This window comes from Colletotrichum higginsianum, chromosome 4 (genome assembly GCF_001672515.1).
Source record: "Colletotrichum higginsianum IMI 349063 chromosome 4, whole genome shotgun sequence".
Classification (NCBI taxonomy): Eukaryota; Fungi; Ascomycota; class Sordariomycetes; order Glomerellales; family Glomerellaceae; genus Colletotrichum; species Colletotrichum higginsianum.
In genome coordinates, this window is record NC_030957.1 from 2,017,387 (window position 1) to 2,028,725 (window position 11,339).

Genomic DNA, 11,339 nt, shown 5'->3' on the forward strand with positions numbered 1-11,339 from the left:
CTCTGCGATCCTTCCAGCCTGGAGGGGTTCATCCTGTGATTGGCAGGGTGGGCGAACAGACCCCCCGGCGAACACGCCCCCCGGCCCTGAACCACACCAGCAGGAAATACGCCGGGTGGCTGGCGTGGGGACGTGCTAAACCCAATTCTGCCCGTTTCCTCTCTGGCTCTCCCATTTTTTGCGCGAGGAGTCGAGCGTTGATAACAAAACACCCCATGTCGCTTCCACCCATGGCAATACCGTGAGCCGGTGGCGCTTGTGGTCCAGGGACCCCGGGCCTCCTTTATTTTGGACCTCGAGAGGAGAGGAGAAACAGAGAGAGAAAGAGAGAGGATAGGGCCTTTTTGCTACTAGATCCGCTTGGCATAGGTGTTCCGGCTCCTCTCCACGGGCCTTCGCTCTCACGCGGAGGCACACCACCACGCTGTTACCGCGACGGACCGAGTTCCTGCTAGATATGAAATGAACCCCGTCGGCTTCTCTGATTATTCCATTCAGTTCCCTTTCTTCCCTTCCTCTTCTTCTTCTCCTCCCTTCATCAGCTCCCCACAAAAACCCCTGGCTTGTCCAGTCTGTCGTTACATAGCTAAGCTCTTGTCGACCCGACTCGTATCTCTCTGCACATATATCCGCCGTTAAACGTCCTCTCCCCCTTTTGTTGCTGCTGCTCCCCTTCGTTGAAGCATCATCACGACAACAACAACATCACAATAGTGTTCCTACGCCCGCAGTCACTGACCGTACATCCTCGGAGGAAGAGCCGCCAGTCCGTTTCGTCAACAACAGGCCTCCTCACCGAATCATCGACCACTTTTTAGCACGTGAGTCGAGCTGCCCCATCCCCCCCGCCTTATTTCATTCCTCAAGCGCCTTGCTCGTTGTCCTGGCCACTCGATTCCTGCGTACGAGCCGTGTATGTACGCTCAAATAGCTGTTGAAGCCCCAGTGGATCCCCCACCCTTCTTTGGCTCGAGCTTGTGCAATGGCTTGGGAGAATGAGAGTTTAGGAATGCAGCCAGAAACGGCTGGTAAACATACACAAACGGGTTTGCTGACCAGGAAACGCAAACCAGACAGGTCGGTAGCAGTAAATCTTCGGAGGGGTTTTTCTTTTTCGAAACTTCTCTTTCGAAGAGCCTGGCCGTCCAAAACAAAACAAAAAGAAACTGTCACCCGGACACACCTCGAACCATCAACATCATCTGGAAAAGGCTTCTATCCCAGCCCGTATACATCAACAAATATCAAAATGCCTTCGTTCAAGAGTACCCTCTTCGCTGTGGCTGCGGCCTTCGTCGCCACCGGCCAGACCGACTACGTTATCGACCCTTCAAGTGTCCGTCTGTCCGTAAGGCGTAAGTTCTGAGGTCCCAATCCCGTGGAGGCGTTTGCTAACCCGACGTTGCAGAGGGCTGGTGTCAAGACCAGAAGGCCTCGTGCCCCGTCATCTGCCGAGAGCTCTCGAACAAGCCCGTGCAGGTCAATGAATGCGATCCCGTGAGTAGCCTTTCTCCCCTCCCATCTTGCCATAATGTAGAAAAATGAGAACAGGAGAAGGCGACGAGGGAATGTTGAACTGACTCGGCTCTTATCCCTCACCAGCAAGCCCTTACCTACGGCTGCATCTGCGGCAACGGCCTGCAGCCCAACATGTCCGAGTACTCTGTGACACTGCCCTACCACGTCTGCCAAGAGTACGGCAACCAGTGCGTTGCCGACTGCGGCCTCGGCTCCAACACGTGCTCCAACAACTGCCGCGTCAACAACCCGTGCGGCGCCCAGAACCCTACGCGCGTTAACACGACATCGAGCGCCGGCGCCGACGCGACGGCCTCTGCTACGGCCACCGAGTCCGCCAACGCCGTCTTCACCGGCATCGCTGGCGAGAACGGCAGCTCGGGCTCTGGCTCCAGCGCTGCCGCGACCCTGGAAATGGGTCGCAGCGCCGGATTGGCCGTCATTGTCGGTAGCGTGCTCGGTGCCGTTGCCTTTCTGCTTTAGTTAGGCGGTCAACAACCGGCCGGCTTGACGGAAGGGGTGGAATGAGCGAGAGGCAGAAGAGAAACAAGAGAAAGAAAGAGAAGGAGAGGAGGGAGGCTCATGGGAGAGGTGTGGGGGGGGTTGTCGTGTGTCTCCCGCCTCGTCCACTCTTTTATACCCTCTTGCACAAAGCTTTTTTTTCCTTTACCACATGCTCGGCGTTACATGGGCGCGGGATCGAAATAACGGGCGGCAGGGGGTCCGTACGGTATGACGCAAAACAAATTAATGTCTTTTAATACTCCTACTTCTTTTCCAGGCAGAACACGGCATCAACAGGAAAAGACGGGCCGAGGATGAGGGTAATGGGTGAAATGTTATTGGGTTTTATAGCGTTTGGCGAGTCGTCTGCAGGAATAATGTCGACGAAGAAGAGTCGGACTGGAAGAATGAAATCAGAAGCAAAGTCGAGGTTCCATGGAAGATGAAAAAGAAGAAAAGCAATCAGTGTCTCGTGCTAACGCCCCTACTACTTAGCGTTCAGGACCCCTCACGTCTTCCGGTGTTGGAAAGGCTCGGGAGGGAGAGGAAGAGGGCGTTATCTGGCGGGCGGACGAGCCACGAGCCACGAGACCATCTGCCCTGTTCGATCCTGCCGAGGAACGGTCCCGTGATGTTGGGGTCGTCTTCGTACTAGGCCGGCGTAGCGCCCCGACAGCGCGGCATCCGGCAGACGGCGAGGCTGGGAGGGGACTGGAGTGAGGACGGGAAAGCGTCGATACATCGCGGGCACCAATAAGAGTCTTAGTGTAAAGTGTGAGTGAGGCCTCGTAGGCTGGTACCGACTATGCATAGTATGTAGTGCCATCGACGTGTACGACTGGGAGGGACGCAAGACACGCAGCTGGATAGGTGGCCATGTTCGGATAGGCGCCGTTCGGACGTTCGGAGCGATGGTGGCACATGCTAGATGAGATGCTGCCATAGGTACCTGGCGTGCCGGGGTGGGGTCACGGGGAGGTGGGCGGTGTGAGCGGCAGGCCAGGCTCCAGGCCCGGGTCCCGATCTCGACGGCTCACATGCCAGTCAACCCACTGTTCGGGACGTATCAACCAGACCCTTGGTTACCCCTCGATGTGCTTATGTGATGCCCTGCGAGCCCTATGGAGGTAGGAAGTATCGACCATTAGACGATCAGGATCTGGATCTCATTCGAGATCGGCCGGTATGCGATGTTGTTCGTGTGGGGACGCAGAGGGAGGTGAGCTCGGTGTATCTGGCCAAGCGCCCCGCTGCTATCTTGACCGACCTGTAAACGCAGCTCCTCCTACTGCAGCATTCAGCTTCGAGGTGAATGTAATCTTACAGACAGCACCGGAGGCTGGATTTTAGGGTCTCTGTTTCTCTTCCCTTTCCTTCCTTCTGTCCTTTTTCCTCTCACATGTCAATCACTCATCGTCAATGCGCAGCCGTCGAGACGAGTGATCAGTACTTCCACTACCTTAGACGAAGATGCAGGCTTGAGCACGTTGCAGTCGGAGGCGGCGTTAGGGCGGCCCAGCGTCCCCGACCCAGTCCAATGACGTTGGACGGGAAGCGCGTCGAAAAGGCGGTAAAAGCGATGGAGGAGGGGGGTTCCTTGACTAACCTTTGTCTGTCTCAGGCTTCCTCAGAAGAGCCAGCGCGGCGGATGGGAAAACGGATGAGGAGCTTGGGACGTTTGAGAGAGCCGGCGCTTGTTCTAACAGGTTCGATGGGTCGGTAGTAGGGTTCGAGGGTTCGAGGGTTTGGTTTTTGTTCATTTTGTTGAACGCCGAGAGCAACATCCCACATGGGACGGTTGCCCTTTGACCATCCATGTGATATTTGCAGCAGGGTAGCCTGGCAGTGAAGAGATGGAAACGGGGGAATGATGGATGACGATCTGACAGACACATGTAGCTGATGTGATGCTCTTGTGTACATCTGTAGGAGTAGACGAGTAAGTCATACTTGGGTGGTCGTGTCACAGTTGAAGCATCACGAGGTAGGTACCTACCTGCGCGTTGGGTACGTACTCCCCATCGGCCGCGGTGAAGGTGGGCTGACGCACGTCGACGGCCGCGTACCTACGGCACCGAGAGCCTCCCCTCCTGCGTCCTGCCCCTCCGCCCCGGCCGCCGCGGCGCTGCCCCAGGCTCCTGGACCCCCCCCAGCATCTGTCTTGATTTGCTCCCGAAACAGGAAGCTTGTGCCTGCGCCGCCTGTTATTTGCTGGCTGTTCGCAAAACCACCGCGAGATAGAAGCCGGATAGCTTGTAGAGCCCCACTTCATATGCCTGACCCCGGCCGTTTCCCACCCCTAAAAAAGAAGAGAATGAAAAAAGAATTTTAAAAAAAAATAAGGAAACCCGACGGACGGCGCACGCGGCCGATTATGATGCGAACTCAATAAGGCCAGCTTCGATCCCCAAGGCCGGCTTCCCTTTCCCTTTCCCGCGCTCTCCCACTCCCACTATTGCGCACTTACGGCTCCTCTTGCAACCTTCCGTCTCTTTAATAGGGCCATTGATCCCCTCCCCTCCCCTCCCATCAACCCCCCCTTCTGCCTACTCCCCCTCCAGACCCCCACCGCCATTGACCCAAAAAACAATACCACTTTGTTGCTTCAGGCACTTTTTCCAACTCTACCTTCACCTCCCTCCCCCCACCATCGCCGTCATTCCAGACATAAGAGTCTTTTGTGTCTCTCTGACGCAATAGGTCAAAACATGGGCGCCGCGACGTCAGAAAGTGAGCACCGAACCCTCCTCTTCCTCCAGTATCTTCATCCCAGAGAGAAAAGCCCAGACACCTGGATGGCCTTGGCGTTGGCGTCGCGAACGCGCGCCCGCCGCGACTAATGGACCTGCATCGAGAGCTTCAGTCCCCTCGGAGCTCTGGTGGACCCTTGCCGATGGATGAACGACAGCTAACGGCCCATTGATCAGAGTCGGCATCTGCCGAATGCATCTCGGACGATGCCCTCATCCACCTCAAGTCCTACAAGTACTCGGCCGTCGACAAGTCGCCCATCTCCAACTACATCCTCCGACCCTACGTGCGTAGCCCCTCCGACGATCCTCATCCTCCTCCTTCTTCTCCTCCTCCTCCCACTCCTCAACCTGCCCCGCGCCCATCCGAGCGGCCTCGAGCTCAGTTCAGCGCTTTCCTTTGCGATACCCCTACTAACCGTCCTCTCCGCAGTGGAATGCCGCTGTTGAGCTCTTGCCGCTATGGCTCGCCCCGAATATGGTCACCCTGCTAGGCTTCTTCTTCATTCTCGGAAACATTGGCCTTCTAGTCGTCTTCATGCCTGACTTGGTCGGACCGGTACGTTGGAGACGCTGCTTCTCGGGCGAGATGCACGACCACCATTCTTCGAGGGCTGTCTTGCTGATACTATTCTAGGGCCCGTCATGGCTATACTTCAGCTTCGCCTTCGGCCTTTTCATGTACCAGACCATGGATAACCTCGACGGCAAGCAGGCGCGACGCACCGGCACTTCGAGCGGCCTCGGCGAGCTCTTCGACCACGGCATCGACTCGCTCAACTGCACACTGGCCAGCCTTCTCGAGACCGCCGCCATGGGTCTCGGCACCTCCAAGTCTGGCGTCTTCACCGCCCTCGTGCCCTGCCTGCCTATGTTCTTTTCGACCTGGGAGACCTACCACACCCACACCCTGTACCTGGGCAGGATCAACGGCCCTACCGAGGGCATCCTGATCGCCTGCAGCTTCATGGTCGTCTCGGGCATCTACGGCCCCGGCATCTGGACCGAGCCCATCATCAACATCCTTGGCGACAAGGCCGAGCAGCATCTCTTTGGTTTCCACTACCTGCTAGGCGACTACTCCATCCGTGACATCTGGATCGCCATGATTGTCTTCTCGCTCTTCGCTACCCACATCCCCTTCTGCGTCCTCCACGTCATCCAGGCCCGTCGCGCCCGCGGCGAGCCCGTTGCCCCCGTCTTCCTCGAGTGGACGCCCATGACGGTCTACACCCTCGCTATCGGCGCCTGGGTGTACTCGCCGTATTCGGCCATCCGTAGCGACAACCACCTCGTCCTCTTCTGTTTCATCATGGCCTTTGTCTTTGGTCGCCTGACCACCAAGATGATCCTCGCCCATCTGACGAAGCAGCCGTTCCCCTACTGGACCGTCATGCTTGTGCCCCTCGTCGGCGGTGCTGTGTTTGCCAACCTCCCGCACCTGGGTTTCCCTGTTGTCAGCGCCCAGAACGAGCTGTACTACCTGTACGGCTACCTCGTCTTCTCCGCCGTTGTCTACTTTCGCTGGGCGTACTTGGTCATTACCAGCATCTGCAACTTCCTTGGCATTAATGCTCTTACCATCCCTAAGGAGAAGCAGCTAGCAAACAAGCAGGCACTTGCTGCGGCCAAGGCACCGCCTCTTACCAACGGCCTCCTGAACGGAATGAAGAAGGACTAGACGCGCAGTCTGTCGAAGCCAAGTCTCTCCGTCTGGACTCTTGGCTGACAGAGGGAACCACAGCACACAACATTAGAAAGGACTGGGCTGGGTGTTGGGATCGGGCTGGGATAAAGATTTCAAAGAATCGTCGCACGAATTTCTCAAGTGGAATGAACTACAGCAAGCACCGCTTTGGCTTTGGAGAGGAAATTGGTTGCGCTTTTATTTTTCTGCATGGATATCGGCGTTGCTGGAGGCTGATCCCACTTTCAACATGGCATGCACTTGACACTGGCGCTTTTTTCATGTCTCCGTCTACGCTTCAGGCGAGCAAAGCCAAGCCATGGGTTATGCGGGCACGGCTGGATTGAGTTGCACTTGCTCTACTACCACTACTAGTCGCAGGGACGAAAGCAGTCCTCTGCATAATACTCACATTCAACTGCTTTACTTTCATAATACATCAGGGTGGACTGGTGCGATTGTAACCAAGACTCGGCAAGGGATGCATCATAGCCAAAGGTCCAGAATGCCGAATTAACAGAGAAGAACGGGCATCGTCTTGAAGAAGTTAACACCAAAGATGGTACGAACCGGCCGATTAGGATCCTCCAACCGCTTATTGCTAACGGACAACAAGGTCTCTTCCATCCAGGCGCAGGTCATGGCATATATATGTTCCTCCTAATACTTCCGTGCCTGTTCTCTTGATAGTGTGGGTATCAACTACCTCCGCTGTACTGTTTCTGGCATCGCTCTAAAACGCTCTGCGCGTTTATTACTCCTCCTCCTTCAAGTCCCTGAAATACAGCTCCCGAACACTGCCAGGAACGTGGCGTATTGCTAGCTTATCCAAATTGAGAAGCCAATGCGAGGGGGACTCGCAGTGCGTCATCCACATGTAGTACCTCACGAGCTCGTACGATCCGAAATCATACCAAGCCGTGACGGTACACTCGTCGACCGAGGCCACGACACTGTAGTCCGTGGGGCAGTAGTTGCAATGTCCGGAGACCTCCCGCCCGAGATTGCGGAGCGCCCGTTCGAGCTCGTCTCTGACGTACTCGGGGTTGCAGAACCGATCCACAAGAAACGGGATCATACCGTGGCCGCCGGCCGAAACAAGTGTCGCGTGCGGGCAGACATTGACTGCCGCGACCGAGGTCCAGATCGGGACATACGTCTTCTTGCGGAGGAGGAACCTGTCACCGACTATTCTCGGCGATGCCTCGTGCCACAAGTCTGTAGGATCTGGAGAGGACGAGTAATGGTACGGCGCTGTGAGCCGGCTGAGGTGCCCCTAATTCGCTCCCGTCCGCGCCAGCTTCAGCGCGAGCTCGACGTGGCCCGGCTGGATCAGGTACTCCTCACCCTCCGGCCAAGTCCAGTCCGTTCGCATCCCGCAGGTCTGCGACTGCCCAAAGCGTGGCGCCAGGGAGATGTTGGGAATTCGGTGCAGCCGGCAGCAGCGCTCGCAGGCCCAGTGGTCCGGCCTGGTGTAGGCGAGGCCGATGTAGAAAGGGAGTATCTCTCGGTACGGGAGACAGGGGATGAGGGTCTTCCAGTCTCTGTGCGTCAGATGTCGTAGGGCCCGGCAGGTCTGCGAGAGGTGAAACTCGGCCGCGAGGTCGAGGTGGTCGATGATGACGTGAAGCAGGTCGGTTGGGAGTTCAAGGAGTGTTGGTGGTGCAGACGACAATGGTATTGCTTTCACATTTCGTACTCTATGTAGTCCGGAGCGTGTTTTTCGGAAACACACCAGACATATCGAGAGGATGGTTAAGGGATGCAGCAGCGCCGCCAGAAAAAAGATCCAGACCATCTTTTGGTCTCTTATAGAGGCGGATTCCATGGGCGGTGTTGGTTCTGCGCGGCGATTAGCAATCTAAAAAATCTCATTTTGCTACTTGAGCTTACAAGATAGCCTCGAAGAAGAATGTCTAGAACAGCAAATCTTATGCTGGATGTTGGAGAGGCTGTCAGCGAAAACAAAAGCGAAGCGTGCTGTAAGTAGGTTGAGGTTATTCCTAGCCTTCCTGGAGGGAAAGGGGGCTGCGCAGGATGTCCTTGGCTGTGAATAGCTTTGTCCAAGACAGGCAAGAACTTCAAGCAAGTTGTTGCCCACTTAGCTAATGGCGTATCCAAATACGGATACCCCTGGTTAAGGTTCCAGTAAATAAGAAATACCCAAGTTTACGCCCCTTCTGTTTTTTCCTGTCGACAATGCTCTGCATGAGTGGTTCTGTATCGATACCCACGCCATAAGGCGTCAGTACGATTGCAGATCGAGGAAACACGAATGGGTTGAAATCCACCTGCTCATTGCATCGTCCAATACCATTGCCCGGTACAAGCAGAGAAGCTGCTTCTGACCAGCCGACCAGGTGTTTGCATCTACCTCCTGATCCAATTCGCCTTGGATTCGGACGATATTCCAACAGCCAATCTTTCCAGAGCCCAGGAAATATCTGCGTCGTCCAAGCAGACGCCGAGGGGGTCGATGTTGAAACGAACAGTGCCGGGCATCAGAAAGAAGTATTGAGATACGAAGTTGAAACGGGAACGGAGCTCGGCTGGCATCAGTGTTGACACGTCTATGCCATCTAACTCGATTTCCCCCTCTCTTGCTTCCATCATCTGCAACAAATTAAGAATGAGTGAGATCTTGCCACTGCCCGAACGACCATGTGTGGCAACGTGCTAGCCAGTACCGACGGTCAGGGAGATCCCTTTGAGCACCGGGTCCGAGCCCGGGATTTCCAAACAGTCAGCAGAATACCAACAGAATAGTCCAGTTCGAGAGCCCCGCTGAAAGGGGTGGTAGAGTTACGGACTCACCCGTACGACGCGACCGCGTTCGTAGACGTCAACGCCCCATCTGGCGGCCACCTCATGGGCAGCGGCATCTTGCCAGCAATTTCTTTAGTATTAGTCTCCGTCACAGAGCGCCGGACCCTTGTGACCGCCACTAAGCTGTACTTAAGCTTGTTTTACGTCTGGATCAAATACAGAACCGACAGTAGGAGCTATAAGCATCAAGATATCGGCCGCAACTGATACTGAAGTCTGAAGCGGCTGAGATCGAGTACGCAGAGCTAGAAACACGACCTGCAAGGCGAGAAACGCTGCCAGGATCATCTGAGCACAAATCTAAGACACATGGTCTTACAGTTGATGACGCCGAGTCGAAGTCGTCAAAGCATTGCAAAGACGTTAGAGAAAGACAGAACTCAGTGTCAAACCTGAATCGATCAAGATCAATGTTTGGGAAGCGTGACGGGTTGGAAGGCAGATGAGATTGCAGGACCCAAGGGTTGTGTTCCATCAGTTAGAAGACACATACGTCGAATGACACTCGAAACAAATTTCGAGAATGCTCTGCAGTCAACATGGTGGTTATGGATATTAGGATTAGAAAATCCATCTTTGGAAGGGCCTAGAATTCGGTCCAGCATAAAAACGATGATGAACCGATGGTTGCCTCCAGATTGTTACACGTGTACTGAACAACTCAACCGGGGCTGAAGCTGTTCTCTTGCTGCAAGCAAGTTTCTAGTCATTTGTAGTTTGAAAGACGATTGAAGCTAGATGTTCTGGAGTAAAGTGTGCCTTTGAGCTGAACACTGGATCTCTACTGATTCCTCGCACGCGAGCGGGAACTAGATGCAGAAACAGAGACAAAGGATGTTACTCGGTCGGGACATCGGACAATACGGCATTTATAGTCAACCAAAGTCTCGTCAGCAAATCCAGCACATTTGGGACGTATTGGCTATCGACCCGCTGCTCCAAGACAGCTTCGATAACAAGGGTCCGTAAAGGGTTTACGTACACAAGCAATCTATGTATTTTAAGGGGAAGAATTGTCTACTGTACGTGTAACCTGATCTCTGCATGCTTTACTATTTCAAGGGTGCAAATCAACTGTAAGCTAAGTACTAAATAGAAATTGCTAAAGGCTAGTAGTAAATGTGACCAAGGCTTATTTGTGGTATGCGCATGTTGAAGTCAAGACATTCAGAGGAAGTAGACATGATTATTATCTAAGCAGTCTTCACCTACTTTCAGTTAATTTCAAAGACTGTAGTATAGATGTAAGAACAATCCGGCAATTGGTTACTACGCAAGGCTTGTCTCATTATGATGCATGGCAGCGCCACGTGATCACAAGCAGCATTTCTACTCCCACTGAAGACGATGAGCTCCTGAGCTAGAGGGCGAAGGATAAAAGGTTAAGCTGTTTCAAGTTAGGAATTCGTGCTAGATCGTCCTTGTTTGAACTGATTGCTTTCGCCATGCGAAAAGGCTCCGAAAACGGTTCTACAAAGTCTCTTCTTCTCTCCTGTCTTGCAGTTGGTCAACTAGTAGCTCGATATGGAACGTGTGCATGGAAGTTGATGTCCTTACTTCCCTCTTATAGCTCCTCTCTAATTTTCCTTCTCTTTTCGATCGAAGTGAGATCCGAAAGATGAACCCTTGTTATCAGAGAGGGGTCATCTGCAGACAGAACGAGCCTTCATGAGCGGGTCTGTCGTATACTTGTCCCGATGCCCTGGGGGTTCGGTCTCTTTTTCACGAGCTAGCGTTGCATGCCGCGCCGGAAGCCGCTCGGTCGAAGAGATTAGCGATGGCGCTCTTTTTTCGGCGGCAGGAATGCCGTCGTAATCCCCGGGGCGTATCATGTCCAGAACTTGCTACTCCTTCGGGTGCTAGGAAGTACCCGAAAGGGCCAAGGATGATGAGCAGCGGGACCCTGCTGCCTCCTAAGTTTTGATAACACCATCGGATGCCAGCGTCCAGGGTGAACTGGAGACAGTAGATTCTAGAAGCACTAGATGGGATAGAAGGCCCAATCGAAGCTCGTTCCAGTAGTGAAGGCGCCGCTTCGGCTTTTTCGTCAGTAG

The 11,339-nt window shown here is 54.3% G+C and overlaps 4 protein-coding genes across 4 annotated transcripts; 2 read left to right on the plus strand and 2 right to left on the minus strand.

Annotated features, from left to right (window-relative positions):
* Positions 1–1,249: 1,249 nt before the first annotated feature.
* Positions 1,250–2,001, plus strand: CH63R_05915 (Pci domain-containing protein; the record flags this gene model as incomplete). The annotated part of the gene is made up of 3 exons (XM_018300890.1): positions 1,250–1,355; positions 1,409–1,497; positions 1,603–2,001. 3 exons carry the CDS (start codon positions 1,250–1,252, stop codon positions 1,999–2,001), a joined length of 594 nt encoding a protein of 197 aa, XP_018158740.1.
* Positions 2,002–2,520: 519 nt separating this feature from the next.
* CH63R_05916 (uncharacterized protein) lies at positions 2,521–2,764 on the minus strand (the record flags this gene model as incomplete). Its single annotated transcript, XM_018300891.1, has 2 exons — positions 2,521–2,673; positions 2,735–2,764. The coding sequence occupies 2 exons, from the start codon at positions 2,762–2,764 to the stop codon at positions 2,521–2,523; spliced, it is 183 nt and encodes a 60-aa protein (XP_018158741.1).
* Positions 2,765–4,730: 1,966 nt separating this feature from the next.
* On the plus strand, positions 4,731–6,453 carry CH63R_05917 (CDP-alcohol phosphatidyltransferase; the record flags this gene model as incomplete). The annotated part of the gene is made up of 4 exons (XM_018300892.1): positions 4,731–4,752; positions 4,950–5,059; positions 5,206–5,331; positions 5,410–6,453. The coding sequence occupies 4 exons, from the start codon at positions 4,731–4,733 to the stop codon at positions 6,451–6,453; spliced, it is 1,302 nt and encodes a 433-aa protein (XP_018158742.1).
* Positions 6,454–7,213: 760 nt separating this feature from the next.
* CH63R_05918 (F-box domain containing protein) lies at positions 7,214–9,015 on the minus strand (the record flags this gene model as incomplete). Its single annotated transcript, XM_018300893.1, has 4 exons — positions 7,214–7,686; positions 7,807–8,142; positions 8,195–8,301; positions 8,834–9,015. 4 exons carry the CDS (start codon positions 9,013–9,015, stop codon positions 7,214–7,216), a joined length of 1,098 nt encoding a protein of 365 aa, XP_018158743.1.
* Positions 9,016–11,339: the final 2,324 nt, after the last annotated feature.